Genomic DNA, 19,744 nt, shown 5'->3' on the forward strand with positions numbered 1-19,744 from the left:
AAACAATTCAAATTGCAAAGATTTACTGTTGGTTGATAATTCCTTTAAATATTTTTTAAATTTTCATTTCGTTTACGTCATTCTTTACAACTTTTATAAAAATAAGGTAGATACGGTGAATTCGTCGCTTTTTACTCAGGCCTCATATTAAAAAAAAAATCATTTCTAGTACATGGAAAGGAAAATAATGCACTTCTTGGAAAAGGATGCATTGCTACGTTACATCACAACTCATCCTGTATTAAATTAAATCATACTTTTGATGAGGAAATTCAATGAAACACACCGAACCGTATGCTATGCTAAGGCGTAAAACATACACAGATTATTCAAGAGAACACATAAAAAGGCGGACTCCTACCTAGATGCTTCAGCTAAACACTATCGCAGCTCTAGTTTTTTCCCTTACTTTGAAAGACAGAAAAAACCTCATCATACGAGCTCGTATAAATAAAAACGAGAAACTTCTTTAATTCCTGTTTAAGATTGTGCAACGCTCCATCAGCAACCAACTGGAGGACGCGTGAAAAGCCGGCCATTCAGTCGGTATGTAATTATTTATTTATGACTACATGCAGCAAGCGGTCCCTATCCGAGGCTGCTACTGACGGAGGCTCGTTCGCCCGGTTCGAGGATGCTATTCTTTTAATTAAAATTCATTAACGCTTTTCCGTTCGTACTGGTGTGCCGGGAAATGCAGCCCACGGAAACGAAATGAAAAGGATTTCTGCCCTTTTCTGCCAACCGCGCGCGTTTTACCTTCTACTATGAAAACCTTGTCGAGCTGGTATCAGCAAAAAGTTTTTTTCGTTTTGCTGCCTATTATTCGCACATCGTAGTGCTTACTTTTCACCCGTAATTCATTCAACATCTTTTCATAAATCTTGTTTTGTTTTGATGTTCATGTTCACCCGTCCGTGCTCAATGTACCTTTCCATTGCTCCTTTTTGCTTTAATCCTTATCATTCTTTACACCATTACTGAGTCACTGATTTTTTTCTACTGATTATCATTCGTTTTCACCCTCCCCCTTCATTTTGCAGAATTTCTACTCAAGGAAAGCCCTTCCTCGACCGGGGCCGAGAATCTAGACTGGTGATAGATAACGTCACATACGACTACCAGGGTGAGTACGAGTGTCGGGCGACAAACTTCATCAACGGCCAGGAACGGACAGCTACATCCGATCCGATTGCATTGCAAGTGGTCGGGGCACCGCAGGTTCTGCGCACCACTTCCGGTGGCGTTGCAGGCCATTCGGTTTCGGTTAAAAAAGGTGACTCCGCAACGCTTTCGTTGATCGTGTGTGCAGATCCACGACCGCGTCATGTAGCCTGGGAGTGGGGATCACTACGGCTCGAAGCTGGTTCCGGTATAGGTAAGTAATGGTGGGCCTGAAACCTGTCTGAAATTATTGTAGGGAATTATTTTAAATAACGTTACCATTTCCTGAACCTCCCAGGTCGCTATCGGGTGGACGATGTGACCCAGGACAGTCGAGAAGATTGCTATCTGGCAACGTTACACATCGACGATGCCGATCTCCAGGATCAGCGTCCTTACTATCTGGTGGTTGAAAACGAAAGAGGCACCGATCGCCATGCCATCAGTCTACGAGTCGAAGGAATGTTTTCAGGTTAGTATACTCCGGCTAGTAAGAAAATATTGACTGACCTTCGAAAGCAATTATTGCAATTGTTGGAATATTATTTTAAAGCCCTTTAAAACACACACTTTCTAGATATTTTAATACGCTTAACTCTTTACCCTCTCAACTGTAAATTTCATGTTAAAATTACAAGTTTAAATCCAAAACTATTGCTAAATACTTAGTAAGACCGACTCTCCGGAGATATAATATCTTCCTATGAAATTGTAGTGGCCTGTTTTATTTATTTTCTTTCTTTTTCAAATAAGACATGACGCCCCCATGTTTAAAAACTATGCATAATTAAACGATCCTGACGTGATATCACGTACCATACAAACGCGAAAACTTTGCCTCCCACATTTTAAATGACAACGTTCAGGAAACACCGTCGCATACCTGGTATACCCTTCATAGCGAAATGTTCTTCAGCTCGATTGTTTGCTTTAAGGTTACAGCATTCCTGGTAAAAGCGCGTGCTGGGAAAAACTTGTGTCGCTTATTACGATCATTGCAAATGATCATAATTAAGCCATTACGCGTACGCAAAGACGAAACGTCTCCAAACTTTCCCGCAGGACTTGCCTAACTACCATACAAAAATGAGTACAAAATGGAGAATGTTGTGGACTGCAAACTTTTCTTCTGCTTCCTATTTCACAAAACCGTCGCTCTCTCTCCCCTCTTCACCACACACACATATACACAAGGACGAGTGGTTTGTGTCTTTTGTGATGTCTGTTTGTTGCTGGAAACATTGTCCAACTCCCAACGGAACACAACATTCCTTGCTTTCTGTGTTGCTGCTGCTCCAACTCATTCACCACATACCTTATACACGCACTCACACACGTACGTCATTCAAACAACTGAGCTTTAATTAATTTTCCAATTACATACTAACTCCACCGGGACCTTGCGTCAACCGCGTCGCCCTCGTGTGCCCAACCTGATGTGTGCTGTACTGTTGCGGGGAATCTTAAAAGTAGTGGAACCGCTCGAGCTAAGCTATCTGCTCGGAATTGCGGGCGGATGCCTGGCAGCCTTTCTCATACTCATCTGTCTCTGCATCTACGCAGTGCGGGCGCGAAAATGTTGCTTCCGAAGTAAGTATTACAAAACCGATAACTATGCCACACGCGAAGCTAGCAGATGCATCGATCAACACACAGCATCATATCAAAAACGAGGGTGTGTATCGAGTGTAGCTGCAGGGCTGTGCGCGGAATTGTGTCTGTGTTAATGTTTCTTAATTTCTATGCATTTATTCACATCTCATCTTACGCGCTGTTATCTTTTTCTTTTCTTTTTCACCACGTGCTCTACCTTCCCGCAGATCGTAACAACTACAAGACATCGGAAAAGGATAGGTAAGTGGGAAGCGATGCAAAAGCACTGAGCCGGCTGGGGATGCTGTGCCAGCAAGTTTAGCGTTCGATAGCTCGTTTCGCTCAAGTGCCGGATGTCGGAGCGGCGTGCTTCGATGAGCTCGGGAATGGTTATCGTTTCCTGCACAATAATGTGAACAAGCGAATGGGGAAGCACTGCTTGTGGGGTTCGGCACGGGAACGGAAATCTAATTATACTTTCCAGCAGTACCCACCGATTGAGCACCGCGCTCACGGAAAGAAGGGTACAGGAAAGGGTGGGACAAAAACTTAAAATTCTGTCAAACGTCGTTACAACGATCAAGTTTTCCTCACTACGCTAGCCGGGGAGGATTGTACCATCTTGAGACGTCGTGTTTTTGCGACCGTTGTGAATATGTATGACGCAGTGGGAACACAAAACAAGTACCGATTTGATTTGGCGCTACGAAATGATACAGATTTTATGCATGCAGCTCGTATCCACCATCTTATTCCTATTTTCTGCTTTCCTCCGATACAGTGGGAAAACCACCTCTATCAAACGTTACACAGTTTATGTACATTTGAGTTGAACGACAGAAGGAAGCTTTGGGTGCTGCTTTTTTCATGTCTTCTTGAACATGCTCGAAGTCTTGCTTTCTTTGTTTGTATAAAAAAAACAAACACCATCGAAAACATTATTTTAACCTACATAGCATAAACCTCAATAGGCTTGGCATAGAAGCATAAAAACGTTTGCGGAATAGTTTACCTTCTAGCAGGAACACACTGTAATCCGTGTTTCTACTGCAGCAAAACAAGAACTTGTACACTAACCACGAATCCGCTTGTGCGAAATGAAATGGAACAAAAAATCACTCAAACCCTCGTCCATTGTTTCGTGTAAATCAAGTACAACGGTAACACCCCTGTCCGAGGCCTCAGGGGAAGCATGATTTTTTAACTGCTCTGCTGCTTCACTTCGCTCACACGCGTGAAACGGAAGTGCCCGAGAGGCATTAAAGGAAAAAGCTCTCCATACCGAGTGGGTTTCTGTTGACCGCAAACACACACCAAAAAAGAAAGGTCAACAAGCTTTGCATGCAAACAAACATGCTCGAAGATTGACGAACGTGCCTCACTCTCCCAGCGCTTAGTGTGTCTTTTGTACGCTTCGCAAAAGCAACAGGAAGAAGATGTTGCGAAAGATCTAAAGCTTTTATTCATTTGCCGTACCTTTTTTAGAAATTAAAATCCAACACAGACCCCTCAGGGGTTGGTACATTCTGTTTGTCACCTTAGCTTTTACATGCTTCTTGCAGAAAATGGTTTGAGCTATCCGTCCTGAAACAACAAACGAAAAGGTAACCAAAGGCTCAAAAAAGGGACACTTTGAAGCAGAGGAAACTGCTCACACTCTCATGCCGATGTTAAATCCGGTGCTGTAATTGTACGCTTTGCTCCTGCCTGCTAAAAAAAGGGTTTCAAAATTTCCCTGAATATAGTAAACTAATTACTTTTCTACACTGAAAGCAACATGTTCCAGTGTTTCCACATCCGGTGGTTCTCATAAACTTTCTTTCCAATGGTGAACAAATCATGATAAAACGATTAATTTCCGTCCTAAATGGATTTCGATTGCTCTTTGCCGAAATTGCATCGTCGATCACCGTAAAGGAGAACGTTTCGTTCCAACGTCGGAACAAATGTGAAAGAATACCTGTTCGATCAAATTAAACTATTTTTCCAATAGTCCCGGTTTTAATATCAGAGTATGTCACACAAACGATAAAGGGGGCTTTGTTTGTGAACTTTTTCTCGTTCTCTCTTTCTCTCTCTATCTCTCCCCCCCCCCTCTCTCTCTCTCTCTCTCTATCTCTCTTTCTCTCTCGCTCTCTCTCTATCTATCTCTCTGTTTGACTCTCTTCTTTACACTGATATCCTTCGACAACATGTATGAGTACGTTAGTGTACCCTTTTCCTTACTCAACATCCTCCTAGAGGCAATAAATCTTGCACATTTGACAATGGAAATTGAAAATATCACATGACAAATAGCGTTCCACGATGGACCATTTTTCATGTTCACACGAATGTTCCTGAGCGGGGAAAGAATCATCACAGCGCACATCTCTACGGCGTACTGCACTGCGACAGACGAAGGTGTGAGAGAGTGTGTGTGTTTCGAAGATTTCGGGAAAATTGGATTTTGACCATCTAGCTAGAACATCAGCTCCAAGATAAAGGAACTTTTCATCCCAGTCACTTCGATTTTGCTGGATTAGAGCAGAAGTGGGAAACTAATCTGTTGGAAATCAAAGAATGACTGGGATACACCGTTAGCAGTTATTACCAGCGACTAATCAGATTACACCAGGTTTAATAAATCAATAAACACAGTGTGGAATGAATTTAACAATATTTGTTTTTCAATTGCAATAAATATGTTTTAAAACCATCGGTTAAACAAAATTTTCTATCTTACTTCGTTTAATGCTTTGGCTCTGGAGGTTCTATTTAAGACATAGATTGAAAACGAAACGCGACAACCGAACAATGATTCAATTTTCTCTCACCCTGCTTTACATTTCATCAAAATTTCACGAGCCTTTTACGATCTACCCAAACAATGCCATTAACATTCTGCTAAAAAAAAACGCAAGCTTTCCGATTGCTTTCAGTCAAGACAAGCGGACTCGTTACTTGCTCGCCACCGAATCCGATTCGTTGAGGAAGCATACCAACGAGAGAACAAAAAAAAAACATATTAAAAAGAAACACAAACGCCTTCCCAAACCGCTCTCCAGGAAGGACATAAAACTTTCAGCACCGTAAGCTCACCCACAACAAAGAGACAACCAAACTCGGGTCTAGAGCCGAAGAAAGGGACCTTTAGTGCCAAAGCTTAACAATATTGCAAAAAAGCAAAAAATAAGCGTTCTGAACGGAAAAAGTACAAAAGTCAACAAACATCTTCTGGTCGCACCCTCCGCAACCACAACCAATAGGAAAACAATTCTATACAGACACACATTCAAGCCACCTCCACATGCTAACATGCAGTACAGTACGGAAACGCGAATCTCTTATTAAATCCTATTAAAATTCCACCAGCTTTCCGAACGACGACATTTTTTATGCTTTTTTCTCTCTCACCATTGCTGCAGTATTTCTGTATGAAAACATTTTGCCAGAGGTTTACTTTGTTTGCTCTGCTTGCCGATCCCTGTAATAACAGTTTCCAATGACAATATACTATGGGTTCGATGGTTGTGGGCAACCCAACTGCGGGTAGAAAGATCATAAGCAAAATAACCGCAAAATGTCGGTAGCTGATCGAAGAAGCAGCACACAGAAAATAAAAATAAAAACATCCACCGCACCCAAAATTGAGGCTCACGGTTCATGCTCCCGTACGCCATTTTGTCTTAACGGCTGCAGTTGCTTTGCCTGGGGCAAAGCTTCAGTGGGCAATGCTCGGGCCATTTTGCATTTTTACAGCATAAATAATAAAAATTCAATAAGCTCCAGAATAAGTAGGATCCAGAAACTGCTCTATCTTTCTGTTAAAGCAAGATTCAATTAGACCCTAAACCAACTTGTACCGTCTGTTTTTTTTCAATGTGTTTCAATATATATTGGTACGGTTAACTGCATTTTAAGCTTTTCTGACGTTTCACAACGAATGGTCAAAAATAGACTGTGGATTGAATATACTCTGAAACATTTCATCTGCTCAACCCCAATTAAAGGAAACTGTTGAACAAATGGTATGCTGGCATAGTCAGGATGAATTTGACTCACCAGAAAACTGCATTCGTGTACTATTACGAGGATACTGAGAACTCGGCAGGGGAACTACGAAGAAACGATTCAAATGGAGTAGCAAATGGAATAGCGAAAGTAATTATAGTCTGAACTCATTGGTTGAATGGTTTTTCAACGATTTTACATAAAATTGCCATTTTCAAATTCACTGAAGAATCGTGTCGTGGAAACGCAAAATGATTCACAAATCTTTTTTGACGTTGGAAGGGGAAAGACTCGCCATCAAACAATTCCGTGAAGAGATAAGATAATGTAGTGGTCTCCAACCTGTGGTCCGTGGACCACTTGAGGTACGTGACCCACTTGTGGTCCTTGGATCACTTGTGGTCCGCGGCGTTGACAGACGTGGTCCGCGAAGGAACTGATTTTTTTAATAAAAAAGGCCATTACAATGCATATCGTGCATTATTTCCCTCACAATCAATATAACATTTTCAACAGGCATCTGTAGAATAAGATTTAAACATAATTTTGATCAAAAGCTTTGAACTAAGTCTGTATGTCATATGTATGTAAAATGTAAGTCCTCAATCGATGTGGGCCTCAGCAAATGTATTTTCAAAGCCAAGTGGTCTGCGATTCTTAACAGGCTCGTGAGCACTAACCTAATCAATATAATATAGAGGTCGAAGCATAATTCGATTTTGGTCTCCCATTTTCAAATATGGAGTTACGTGAAAAGTGTTAGGAAGTGGTCACAAACATTTCCTCACAACCAAACACTTTTTACGACTATTATACTTTGACTGCACAAAACCTAGTGTAAATATACATTTTAATCTCAAGAACGAGGCATGGAGTAGTTTTTTTCAGTAATTCAACTGTTACACAGCAGTTTAACAGTTTAAAACGATTACAATCAGGAAACTAGCTTCTTAGCTTTGGTCCTCTTGAGCTGCACATAATTTCGTCCTTATTTGGGGACTGATCTTATTATAATAGATATTTACATTATATTTCTATGTTTTCTTAACTTTTTCAATAGGTAGATATTTACACTATATTTCTATCTTTTTTCAAGTAGTGTAACTCTACCAATTCCGGCAGTGTACCTCTTTTCGACAGGGTATCTAAAAACGTGAAATCATGCAAAAACTCGTTGAAAATAATCGTAACAGATTTTTTTTTCGTTTGTTATTCATACACGAAGATTTACATCATTTCCTTGTATATTTTTCAAAATATCAAAAAATCCAAAAGCCTTGCATATTCGCCCGGTTTCGTTATCAAGACAACCAAAGCAGTAAAACAATGAAAGTGTGGATTTTATGAAAGTTGGTTGCAAAATTTGTTCTAGTCCGCTTGGATTTTTTTTTTCAACTGTCAACACTTTCCCCTCGGTTTTTGATCAAATGTTCTGGATGACTCGACCTCTGTATCATATAGACATTGGAAAATGTATCCACAACACTTCATGCACAGCTAAAACAGCTAAAGCCAATTTTAATACAAACCAAGGTGTCTAAATAAATAGCGAGTTCTTAGCTCTTATTTTGGTAGCCATGTTGGATGGAGATGTCTATAGAGATCGGCAGATAGGAAGTTATGGTTGCTTAGTACTTTGTATGAAATGCTAAGTAACTTTGGTCTCCTTAGCTGATGAAGATTTGTCAAAGTACGTTGGATAGACCGACCTGTAGTAATTTATGGAACACAATTTTTAATGAACTGTCAGTCAACTATCGAGCATTCAACTGAAAGGCATGTCAACAAAAAAGTGTTCAAATGATGAATTCTGACTGTAATTCTATCTTGTTAAGTGTTTGACATACACAGGATATATCAAAATTTAAAAAAATCTTTAGAAACAGATGTTCTCTTACTACTGAACTTTAAATATAAAATGTATATTGTATAAAATAATAGAAAGAATAGAAATTCAACATTACAGCACAGAAACCCCTGTTCTAACTGAAACTAAACATCAAATAATCTAAGCAAACCTTTATGCGCATCTTCTCTTACAGGGTTTCGAATCATATGAGGGAATAGTTCAATCACTTAGGGGAATGTTGCAAATCGGTTAGGAAATGTTGCAAGCATGCTGTGGAAGTTTGCAAGCATATAGGGCAGTATTGCAATCGACTAAGGGAATTTTGCAAGCATACTGTGAAGCTGTCATCAGACTGTGGGTACCGGTGTAAAAAGCTTCGACTTGATACCGATGATGTTTTCTAAAAAACATAATTTGGAGTTGCTTTCGTGTGGCATTCAGCTTTATATGATAAACCAAATAAATCCTGCTGCGGAGCCATAATTAAACATGATAAATTAGTAAAATTTTCGAAAATATTTTGGGGTGTTTACAGCGGCATCCACAGTCTGATGACAGCTCCACAGTATGATTACAAAATTCGAATATTATTCGAAACCCTGTATACGATTCAACCACGAAACGAACCAATCAACTTCCGTGAAAAACATATTTACGTGTTGGAAGACGAAATTTCCTAATTTCCAAGAATCTGTAAAAGCCGAATTGAATTTCTGCCCACAATAAAAAGGCTTCCGATCACAAACATAAGCTTTTATTTCATAAAATCATAAAACTGAATGCAACAATCCTCATAGCTACCATCTTAAAAGAAAACTCATATTGTCGACTATTGGTTTACCATAAAGTCGTCCTGCCAGTTCAGCTTTCCTCAGCGTATCTACAAATATTCAAAGTTGCACGAGCCCTCGCCGGGTGTAGCACAAACAAAGGCATCGTCCGAGACGGGCAAACTTTTCACTCCTGCCCAAGAAGACCAGATATCGCTTGACCCCGGTGTCTGTGAGCAAACTTCCTGCACAATAATACCGCAGAACCGTAAAAGGTTCACTCGAGTTCCAAATCTCAAAGGGATAATCCAATTAAAAACCACAAAGCCTCTTCACCGATCATCCACGATGGAGAACTTGTCTCGCTGCTCTTATCAAATTGCAACTCATCCACACCACGTTTACCGAAATGCGAGAGATGAAGAGGCTGACAAGCTGAAAACTCGTTCAAGTGAACGTTGAGTCTCCGGAGACTATCCTACGGAAATGGCACCACCACATTTCCAAGGCAACTATGTCCTACAACATGCACTACGCACCAACAAAGCATTGAATAGCAAGGTAATATATTTTCCTGGAAGGATATTCATGGCAAGAGAAACTAAAACCGATCGGTCTGCATTTGTTACGGTAAAAGGGCTTTGGCCTTTACGGTATACGAGGCTTCACCATGCATCACAAACAGTATACATTTTGCGGCCCATTAATGTCACCATTCTGGTGCGATGATGATCAAGAGGAGGAGATGACTGACAACAAACAGCAACTGAATGGCGTCTTGTTTCGCTCCCGATTATCCGCCATGATCAAAAGCAAGCAATGGAATGTGGTGCCACAGTTTGATTGTTACCAAAGCAACTAGCTTTGGCACAGGAAAATGCTCCAGGTATGCCCTACGAATATATTTTTTTTGCGTTATTGATTGACGCCCGAACCAAGCAAGAACATTGGAATCAATCGGTGAAAGGCTTTGGTGAGACCATGAGACTGTATCTCAACCACTGGTAGTGCCTAATCCGCTTCCTCTCTTCCGACATCTTCACGGTGGCTCGTTGCCGCAATGGAAATGGAATTTCTGTTCAAATTCATTCAAGAATACGGTCATTTTTCACCTCCGTTGTCCCGTACTAAAGGTCTACCTTCTCCTATCCCATCACATCCGTTTCGCATCGCCAAATATGAATCGACTTTTCGGAACGGGCAACCGTTTGCTTTGACGCTTTCGCTTCGGTTTGATGAATGTTGCGAATTACAGATAGCTGCCCAAGAAATCTAAACAAATTTCAAGCTATATTTTACTTTCCACCCTACTATTTCATTCCGAACGTTAGAAACAGGGACTGGACCCCCCGGGCGGGTTGCGGGAAGGTTTGCAAACCACAAGTTTTTACTGACGATGTATACCCTTAGTATAGCCGATTGGCCGGTTCTTTCATTTCCTTGCTATTTTTTACGCCGATGTGTGGCTTTTTTGTAGTCCGCTCTGGAGCAGAAACTGTTCACCAAAGCTCGTCAAACATTGCACGGCTGATGTACGCTGCTGATGGTGCGTGCTTTCCTTTGGGCAAACGAACCTGCTTCTTTGTATATTCTCGGACCCAAAAGACGCTGCAAGAGTGATAGTTGCTTTAGATGTTTTTTTCCTGTTTTTAACGCTCCATACCGTTTGATACGTACAGTTCGCATTCACTACGCAGTTGTGACTACTCCGAAGGATACGTATACATCTTGAAACTTCTTGCTCTTTTACTTTTCCTCTCCGAGCGTTACGAACTCGTCTCGTCTCTTGCCGCTAACGGGAAGGAACGCCCGTGCCAGCATTAGGAGCTTGTGGTGAAAATAAAGTGAATGCGGTTTAAGTGGAATGAAATGTTTCCTTAATCGTTATCATAAATAATAGCATCATTGTGGTGGTGCCGTCGGTCCATTTCGACTGTTTCGCTACAATGCAAAAACGCTATGGCGAGCTGCAAGAGTCGCGTGTGATATTTGCGAATTTTTATCGACCTCCACTGGAAGGTAACATATTTGTTCCGTTGCACAACATACGTATTGCTTTATGTCGGGATACGTTCATATTTATATACATATAAACTTCTCGCATCGTTACCAAGCGATTCCGGATATGCTCGGGATTGGCAAAGGGAAGGAAATATCTCTCCCGCCTTATGCCCTACGCCGCCATTGTCCCGGCTCTTGCAGGCGCTTAAGGTTTAGCCACAACAATGGCAACGACATTTGTGGCACACCACATTAGCAGCAGCCCACGAAAAGCTACGGCACAATCCTTACCGCAAGTACGAGGGTAGCAGCCTCTGCGTTTGCCATTGCACCTTCACCATCGCTTTGAAACATATGGAACACGCTAACACGATACTACTATTGCTGAGCTGACGTTTTTATTGAGCGACAAATGCTATGATCAGGCCGCACCTGAAAACGGTGGAAGAAGTGGGTCATGCTGCGGACCGAGTAATTGGCAAATATAGCTGTCATTTACAAGCATTAGCCTTAATTTGCTCCAAGCCACAGGTACGAGCTTCCTGGTTTTGCAAAAAAAAAAAAAAAAAATGAACGATAAGCAGTTTTACGACCGGTAAGGCCATTAAGCAGGTCAGAGTGTAAGAATAGCACGGTCAAGCACAAACAGAAAACGTTTCGCACAAACAGCTCCAATTGTGAATATGCTGACAATTTGGAGCATAATGATGAAATATCTCACATGAATTTATGATTCTAAACAGCAACCATTACTATTGTACATAAGAGTTTCCGTATAAACTGCAGCACGAATAACAATCTTCCTTTTTTACTTTTCTTCTTTTTCATCTTTTCTGGCACATCGACCGCTGTTGATCAGAGCCGGCCATTGCCACTAGTGGGCTTAGCTTTCAGTGACTTATTAACGTAGCTTTAGATTTTTATTTTTTACGTTGTCCAAATACTACGAAATAGCATCCTGTCATGTGAATGACTCTTGATAAAAGCTTTAAAATTCACTAGACTCTAGGTTTGAATTTATAGTTTCAAATCGATAGGTTTAGATAAGTTAGTCAATGCTAGACTTATGAATTTTTACTTCGTATTAATAAAAAGCACAGAGAACATAAGGTCCCGATCGGCCTCGTGGTGCAGTCGTCAGGACTTACGATCTGACAATATGCTAAATTATGAATTTAAATCTTGTATGGGTTACTCAATCCATTAAGCGACAAACTCTAGCCTAAACTGTTAAATATTTCATTGCCATGAAGACAACAAAAATGTAAACTTACGTATTTAAATTGATTACATACTTATTATTTGTTTATTTTCTTCTTCTTCATCTTATATTGGCGTAATGAGGTCATGCCGGTCTATACAGGTTTTCGAGACTTACAGGGTTTTTCAAGCCAGCTCAACATAGTGACACTATTTTTCGAACACGTTAAACGATTGTCAACATCGAACATACAATTTTGAATCTGTAAACTCTTTTCGATTTGGTAACACTAGGTTTTGAACGCGCAAAATCCCAACTCGAATCTGGAAAATGTATGCTGGCTGTCTTGTCACAATTCATTGGCTTCCACAATTCATTGGTTGGCTCTCACAATTTTTTTGGTTGTTTCCCATATGTTTAGAACTTGTTGGTTTTAGTGTATTGAAATCCAATCGAACGACGCCAATAAATTATGAGAACGAACCTAAAATCTATGAAATACGATTTATAAATCGTGAGACGAGCACAAAAAAATATGGGAATCGACAAATAAATCGTGGGAAACCCTGCATGTATTCTTTATATTAGTTTCTAAAGTTTCTTGTTTGACTACTGATTATTATTTATCGGAATTTATAATCAGTAGTCTTCTTTTGGCTCAACAACCGTTGCCGGTCAAGGCCTGCCTGTACCACACTACTTGTGGGTTTGTCATGTTGTTGTTAAGTCGTACGAGTTGACGACTGTACTACGAGACCGGCTCCAATCAGTAGTATTTATATTAAAAAATATAACGAAATTAACTGTACCAGTTTTGGGCAGTCTACCATTTTCGTCAATGTAACGCCGGTCTCATGGTACAGTCGTCAACTCGTACGACTTAACAACATGCCCGTCATGAGTTCAAGCCCCAAATAGACCGTGCCGCCATACGTAGGACTGACTATCCTGCTATGGGGGGAAATCAATTAGTCACTGAAAGCCAACCCCACAAGTGTGTTGGCAGGCCTTGACCGGCATCGGTTGTTGAGCCAAAGAAGAAGAAGAACGAAATAAGTAAAATGATGCCAAAATTCGGTATAAAATTACTCAACACACAATTTAGAAAAAAATCTCCAACTTTGTTCGTATAAGAAGTTCACTTTTTCTGTCGATTTGCTGTCAGACAATAGTTTTTCTAGTGTTTAAGAAAACCATTTCACCGTTTTACGAATATTTCTTTTTACTTTTTTACGAAATAATGAAAAAAAAATTCAATACGCTTCCCATTTGCAACATCTAACCTCAACATAAAAGCAATGTCAGAACTAACAAAAACGGTTTTCGGGCGTTCATGAAGCAATTTCAGTGCTTGGCGTAAATATAGCAACCGTAATAGCAACGAGTCAATGAACCATTTTCACAACGCAATCGTATGCCGGCAAGACACGCACCATCCCTCTAATTTGCGAAAATTAATTACGTTGTGTCCGGTTACAAATTATTTTCGATACCGGCCGGCATCAAGAACCAGACAAGCCAAAACGTGACGTCCGGCAAAATGAGGGAAGAAAATATCATTCCCTTGCGCTATCCATCTTCCCACCGTTTCATTCGGCCGGTGAGTGGGTCGTAAAACAAGAAAGTGATTAATCATCCCACAAAACAGAATTCAACAGGACTAGCAGCGCTGAAGTCGAACGGCAACCAGTTTCCCTGCAAAAAGGAAGCGCACGGTTTGAAGTAAGAGTTTATCACAAGTACCCTAAATGTCGCATCATTTCATAGACAGTGGAAACCAATGTACGTTTCATGAGAATAATTCCAAAGAAAAAAATCTCTAAAGTTTGCAAGCATCCTCGCACACACACGTGAAGCAATCAAATGATTTGATGCTCAGATATTTTATCTTTTTCTTAAACAATCCACCTCCAACTCACCGTTGAGCCGATAACAATACATCCCTGCTAACAGCAACTGAATACCGATTCAGATAAAGAAAACTCTTTGATCCTTTGTGCAGTGCTTTCGTGTATGCGTCTGGTTAACACCGATTTAGGTTTCACCATCACATACCGTAACGGCGCACGTGTGCTCGATGTTGCTAGGTGTCTTTCTATCAATTTCACCCGACGACCTGAATTGATCTATCATCCGATCAAACGGAGCATCAGTATGCAGGCAAGATACGACAGACGCTTGCAACAACAATCCAACCGCCCAATCCAACACCATAGACGAAAGCTTTTGTAGCTATACACTACATGCTCATATCTTTATTTTATGTATCGCCATAGTGCACAACTCACAATTGCAGTGTGCAAGCGTTGGAGACGTGTTGTGTATATTTTAACCACATACACACACATAACTAAAATGCAAATTACAATCGCTTCATAACACTCATCGGTACAATCGTGTCACCAGTCAGAAACCAGCTTCACCTTGTCGGTCGGTTTGTAAGATAACAAAAAAAAACCATAACAAATATACATCCTCAACGGTGAATCCAGCTTCACCACACCGAACAATCTTTTTACACACACTTCTATACGTTTGGAGAAAGGGGCGATTCCAGGCAGACGGTGAAGGATTTTATTTCCCCTTTATGTGGCATTTATGTTTGTCATGTGTCAAAATGAAAGTTTTCATTTCGAGCGCACAAATCACAACCAGCAGGCGATGCGGCGATGCAGAGAATGTGCGGGTTGGGGATCCTTTCCCAAGGGAAAGAAGTAAAAGCAGACCGTGCCAAGAACGGCTCGAGAGAATACGAACTAAAATAAAGAGCAAGAAAAAAATAAACACACCTACACAAACACATACACATCATGGAAAACCATTTCCTATTGCGACGGACGATCTGCATGTGGTTCGGAGAACTAACGGATGCGGTAGCACGGGTAGCAGCCAGGCTAAAAGGTATGAATGCAAAACCTTCCTCTGAGTGGTAAAAGGTTCAACGGTGGAAAAGCTCGTCCAACGTGCAGAGTATGCTGTTTATACGAGGCACGGACCGCCAGTTGGCACGCTAAAGGAAATGAGATACGAAATGCTAAAACTCTCCCTCCACCCGCTGCCTGCTGTACGAGCAGTACCGGCGTGGGGTGGTACAGTCAATCTCCGCACACGAGCGCGCCAGGGTGTTGGAGCTGACGATGAGCAACTTACTCGATGCAATCGCAGCATTATGACGGCGTAAATGGGACCACATTCAAGGCTGGTCTAAGGGTAGAGAAGGATCATCACACGTACATACGCATCCATACACACATGCTTACACCATTGCAACTACACCCCACTTTATTGGCATCGTTTGACGGCATCCTGGCGTAAGCGGAAGGATGAGCCGTGATGCGAAGAAGCAAAAACTCCCCACCGATCATTATTTGTGTGCTTGTGCCTGGAAAGGATTTTTATCATAAGTATCATCAGCATCAGCAGCATCATGCACATCCACAACGAAGGGCTTCATCAACCGGCAAAATGTAGCCGCATTCACAAGTGCTCGCCCGAGTACTTGCCGCACATTAATGGACTCACACACTCTCGCGCGCGCTCGCGTTTAGCGTGTGTGTGTGGAGCAGAAACTTTTACAAGCCTAACGCGCGATAAACGTAGCCTCGTCAAGTTGGAGTGCTATGCAGCAAGGTATAGCGCATACATAAACAAGCGGCACTCAGCTCACCAACAGCGACGCATATAATGATGCCGCCGGCACCTTTGGAGTGATTTTAACGGCCTGGCAATCGTTTCTCTCCCGGGCAGCCGGTTTACTGCTGACTGCTGATATTTTCTTTCGGGGTTTTGGCGCTCCGAAACTCGGACACAAAGATGCTGTACAATGTGTTGATTGATATGATAAAAGCACATGCCTTACGTATCAAAAGAGGGATAAGAAGGACTTCTTTGGAAAAAAAAAAATACTTGCTCTTAGTAAAATTACGACCACCCGCAGTAGGAGATTATTATGATAATGATGATGGTGGGATGCAATCGCAACCATCAGTGCCTGACGCACTACCAAACCGAATCATTAAACAGTGCACTCATATACTCATCAAGATTGTCAAGATCAAGGCTGAAAACGAAAGAAGAGGTGAATTTGTATCTTAAATGCAAATTCATCAAAATTAGATTTGTAATTGAAACTCTGGGTAGAAGAACAAATTGCCAGCAATCGCATTCGAACAAGTTACTAAACCCCAGTCTGTTTCATCAGGCATGCAAACAAACATCCCGGGGGTAATACATCTTTCAGCAAGCTGCAATTTGTTCACACCGGCAATCGAACACTACGAACAAATATGGCAGATCGCATTAGTAACGATCGATAGGAGCTCTGCCTAAAAAAACACTAGTCCCCACAGTGACAAATCGAAAGTTTTTGGAAGCTCGTTCAATGGATTAATAGTATTAGTGCCCCTAATCCCTAACACTCAACTAAAACGTGCTACAATCCTTGAAACTACCGGTATAACCCATACCCTCATGCTGTTTTTCAGTTCTTTGAGCCCTTTTATCAATAAGCCGTAGCTATAGCTCTCCCTTTAGACTCTCTGTCTTGCCCTTTTCCTCCCTCTGTTTGCAATGCTGAACTTTATTTTCACTCCAACCACACAGAGTTAGATGTGCTGTGGGGGCCTTGTGACTATTTGCAAAACCAGGCAGTAGAAATATCAATAACAAGTCTGACCGAGTTTACACGGGCACGCAATGGGGTGCGGTTGTGGACTTCCTCGATTGAGAGTAATTTGAATTTCTAATTAATTACAACAAGGCATCGATACTGGCATTACTCTACTCCCGATGCGTTATCTTCCACCAGGGTCCCGTTAAGGGGGTAGTTCGCTTCCAGTGATACCGTATGGTAGGCTACCATCACGCCCCGACACGGACGAATGGTACTATTTACCCAACCCCGGCACAGCACGGCACAGCTGCCACCTAGTAGCCTTAACCGACCGAACTCAAACGTCTGCCATTCTCCCCATTCCGTTCAATCGGCCCTGCTTTTGCATCAAGATTCTCGCTCGGATTACAACTTTATCTCTTAATGGGTTTCGTGCACTGTGTGACATCTCGGTGAACCCGAAAGTGGCAACAATGCCCGTCGGGCAAGGGTGTTGCTAAGTAAGAGCAGCCCAACAGAGAGAGCCCAACTGCTGATGGGGATGGTAAGGCATAGCAATCAGTAGGTGGAATGAGGACCTCTCCTGTCCGGCATGCCTCAACGGTAGAAAGGGTACTGTTGTGGATCACACAGCCAAGAGTGAACGATCCATTTCACCGGTGCTATGCCTAGCATCATAAATACCCGCATGGAGAGTGCCATGTCGGAGTGGCTCTAGAAAGTAAACTCTGCTTTTTGTTGAATGAAATTTTATCCCAAAGCGGATTGGCAGTTCCGGATGCACACTTGAGTGCGGCAGCATAGCTCGGCGAGGGATAGTAAAAATGGCAAAACTGTTTTACAGAAGGAGAACGATGTAGAGATATTAGATTGATATGATGTAGGATGCCTATTGAAATACAGAGGAATCTAGGAACGTGTTTTGAATGCTTCCACTAACTGTGTCCATTCCGGTGCTAATTGACTCGGTTTGGGTGTGAAGAGACCGTAACGATTAATTTCTTTTTTTTTTTTGTTCAAGAATTCATTGAAAGTGTATTTGTATCGTGTTTTAAAACCATTCATCCAAGTCGGAACATGGAAATACATCAGAATTGCAAAAATACTAAGCTAATAAAGCTAAAAACTTAAATGTTTAATCCAAATTGATTGGATGATGCACATTGTACAGTTGAAACCATCTCATCATACGATTTGAACATCAAGCACACGCGCTCCAGCCATGTTTTTGACAGTTTTCTATTTCCCACTTTTTCTACTTGCAGCGAAAAGGCCGACCTAAAGTCACGCTCGGACAGCACGAGCGTACCGCCGCTCGACTCGATCTACACGACGCCCACCGGCTTCCACCATCACCATCACCATCCGCACCATGCCGCGCACCATCCGCACCAGAACGGAACGCCCGGCTCGCCGGAAGCAATGAAGGTACGCATGGCTGCGATGATATTGCAGCCACCGACAAGGGTTTAGCAGACGCCAAACAGTGAGACCGACTGCGGCACGGTGAAGGAATCCCTCACGGACGATGCCTCGACCGGGGGCACTAGCAGCCCGCTGCAGGACGGCGCTGGCTGCGAAGGGGCCGAACCGTTGGCCGCGGGCCAGCCCGAACCGGCCGCCTTCGCAGCCAGCCGCACCGGTACCACGGTCGAGGGGGACGGTCGTTGCGTCTGGGAGGGTTCGTCGCCCGGTCGGCGGTCGCCGTCGTCTGCTGGTCTCGCCGGCCGGTCGCACGACCGCGTCCAAGGTCAGTGCGCGCCGCGGCCCGCCGGCACTAGGTTAGTGATAGACGGGCCTGCTGATGGTGCCGGTGCCGGTGCATCGGACGGCAGGCCCGACCAGACGAAGGCGCGTCTGCCGGCCAAAGCGAGTGATTATGGTTTGGAGCGGTTCAACCGGTTGCTGGATCGGTTGGACAGGGGTAACTTTTTAATCAAAACTAGCTTTAAGAAATCGTACTCACTGATCCTGATGTCGGCCCGCGGTTCGATTGCGGCCGGTGAACGCGGCGGCGGTGCTGCGTGCGGGGTTGAGAGTAGCGGCAACGATAGTACCGCCAGCACAAACACCGGCACCGTAGATAGCAAGACGGACGGGTCGGGAGCGGCTGGCGTGGGTTTTAACAGCAGTAGCATTAGTAACAGCAGCACCAGCAGCACGGGGGCAGGCCCACCGAGCGGAACGTCCGGCCCGGGGGCGCCCTTCAAACGGCTTCACCAGCAGCAGCAGCACCAACCGTCCGACAAAGGGGCGGCGATGGGCGGATCGCTCCGCGGCTGGTACCCGCGCGCGAGGGGTATTTTAATTAAAGCAAATTCCAGCACGGGCATCTACGAGCTCGCCGGAACGGGCCGGGCCGGGTCGGCAACGGTGGACCTGGCGGATAATGCAATAGCCCACCGATCACCCACCGAGCAGCAGCAGCAGCAGCGTGCATCCGGACAGGGGCAACCGGTTCCGGTTCCGGATCCAACGGAAACGGCACCCACGAATGCTGCCACCCCGCCAGCCAGCGGGCATAATTACAATAGCAACAGTTTAACGCCCGATGGTGAGCC

The 19,744-nt window shown here is 43.0% G+C and overlaps 1 protein-coding gene across 1 annotated transcript in view; it reads left to right on the forward strand.

The window, feature by feature from the left end:
- LOC121590835 overlaps positions 1-19,744 on the forward strand; it is a 66,527-nt gene that overhangs the window by 10,370 nt on the left and 36,413 nt on the right. The window contains exons 7-11 of the mRNA XM_041910876.1: positions 1,044-1,378; positions 1,463-1,636; positions 2,635-2,754; positions 2,985-3,018; positions 18,449-18,611. Of these exons, the coding sequence (XP_041766810.1) occupies positions 1,044-1,378; positions 1,463-1,636; positions 2,635-2,754; positions 2,985-3,018; positions 18,449-18,611 (826 nt within the window). The remainder of the gene's footprint in view (positions 1-1,043; positions 1,379-1,462; positions 1,637-2,634; positions 2,755-2,984; positions 3,019-18,448; positions 18,612-19,744) is intronic.

Source organism: Anopheles merus, chromosome 2R, assembly GCF_017562075.2.
Source record: "Anopheles merus strain MAF chromosome 2R, AmerM5.1, whole genome shotgun sequence".
Lineage (NCBI taxonomy): Eukaryota > Metazoa > Arthropoda > Insecta > Diptera > Culicidae > Anopheles > Anopheles merus.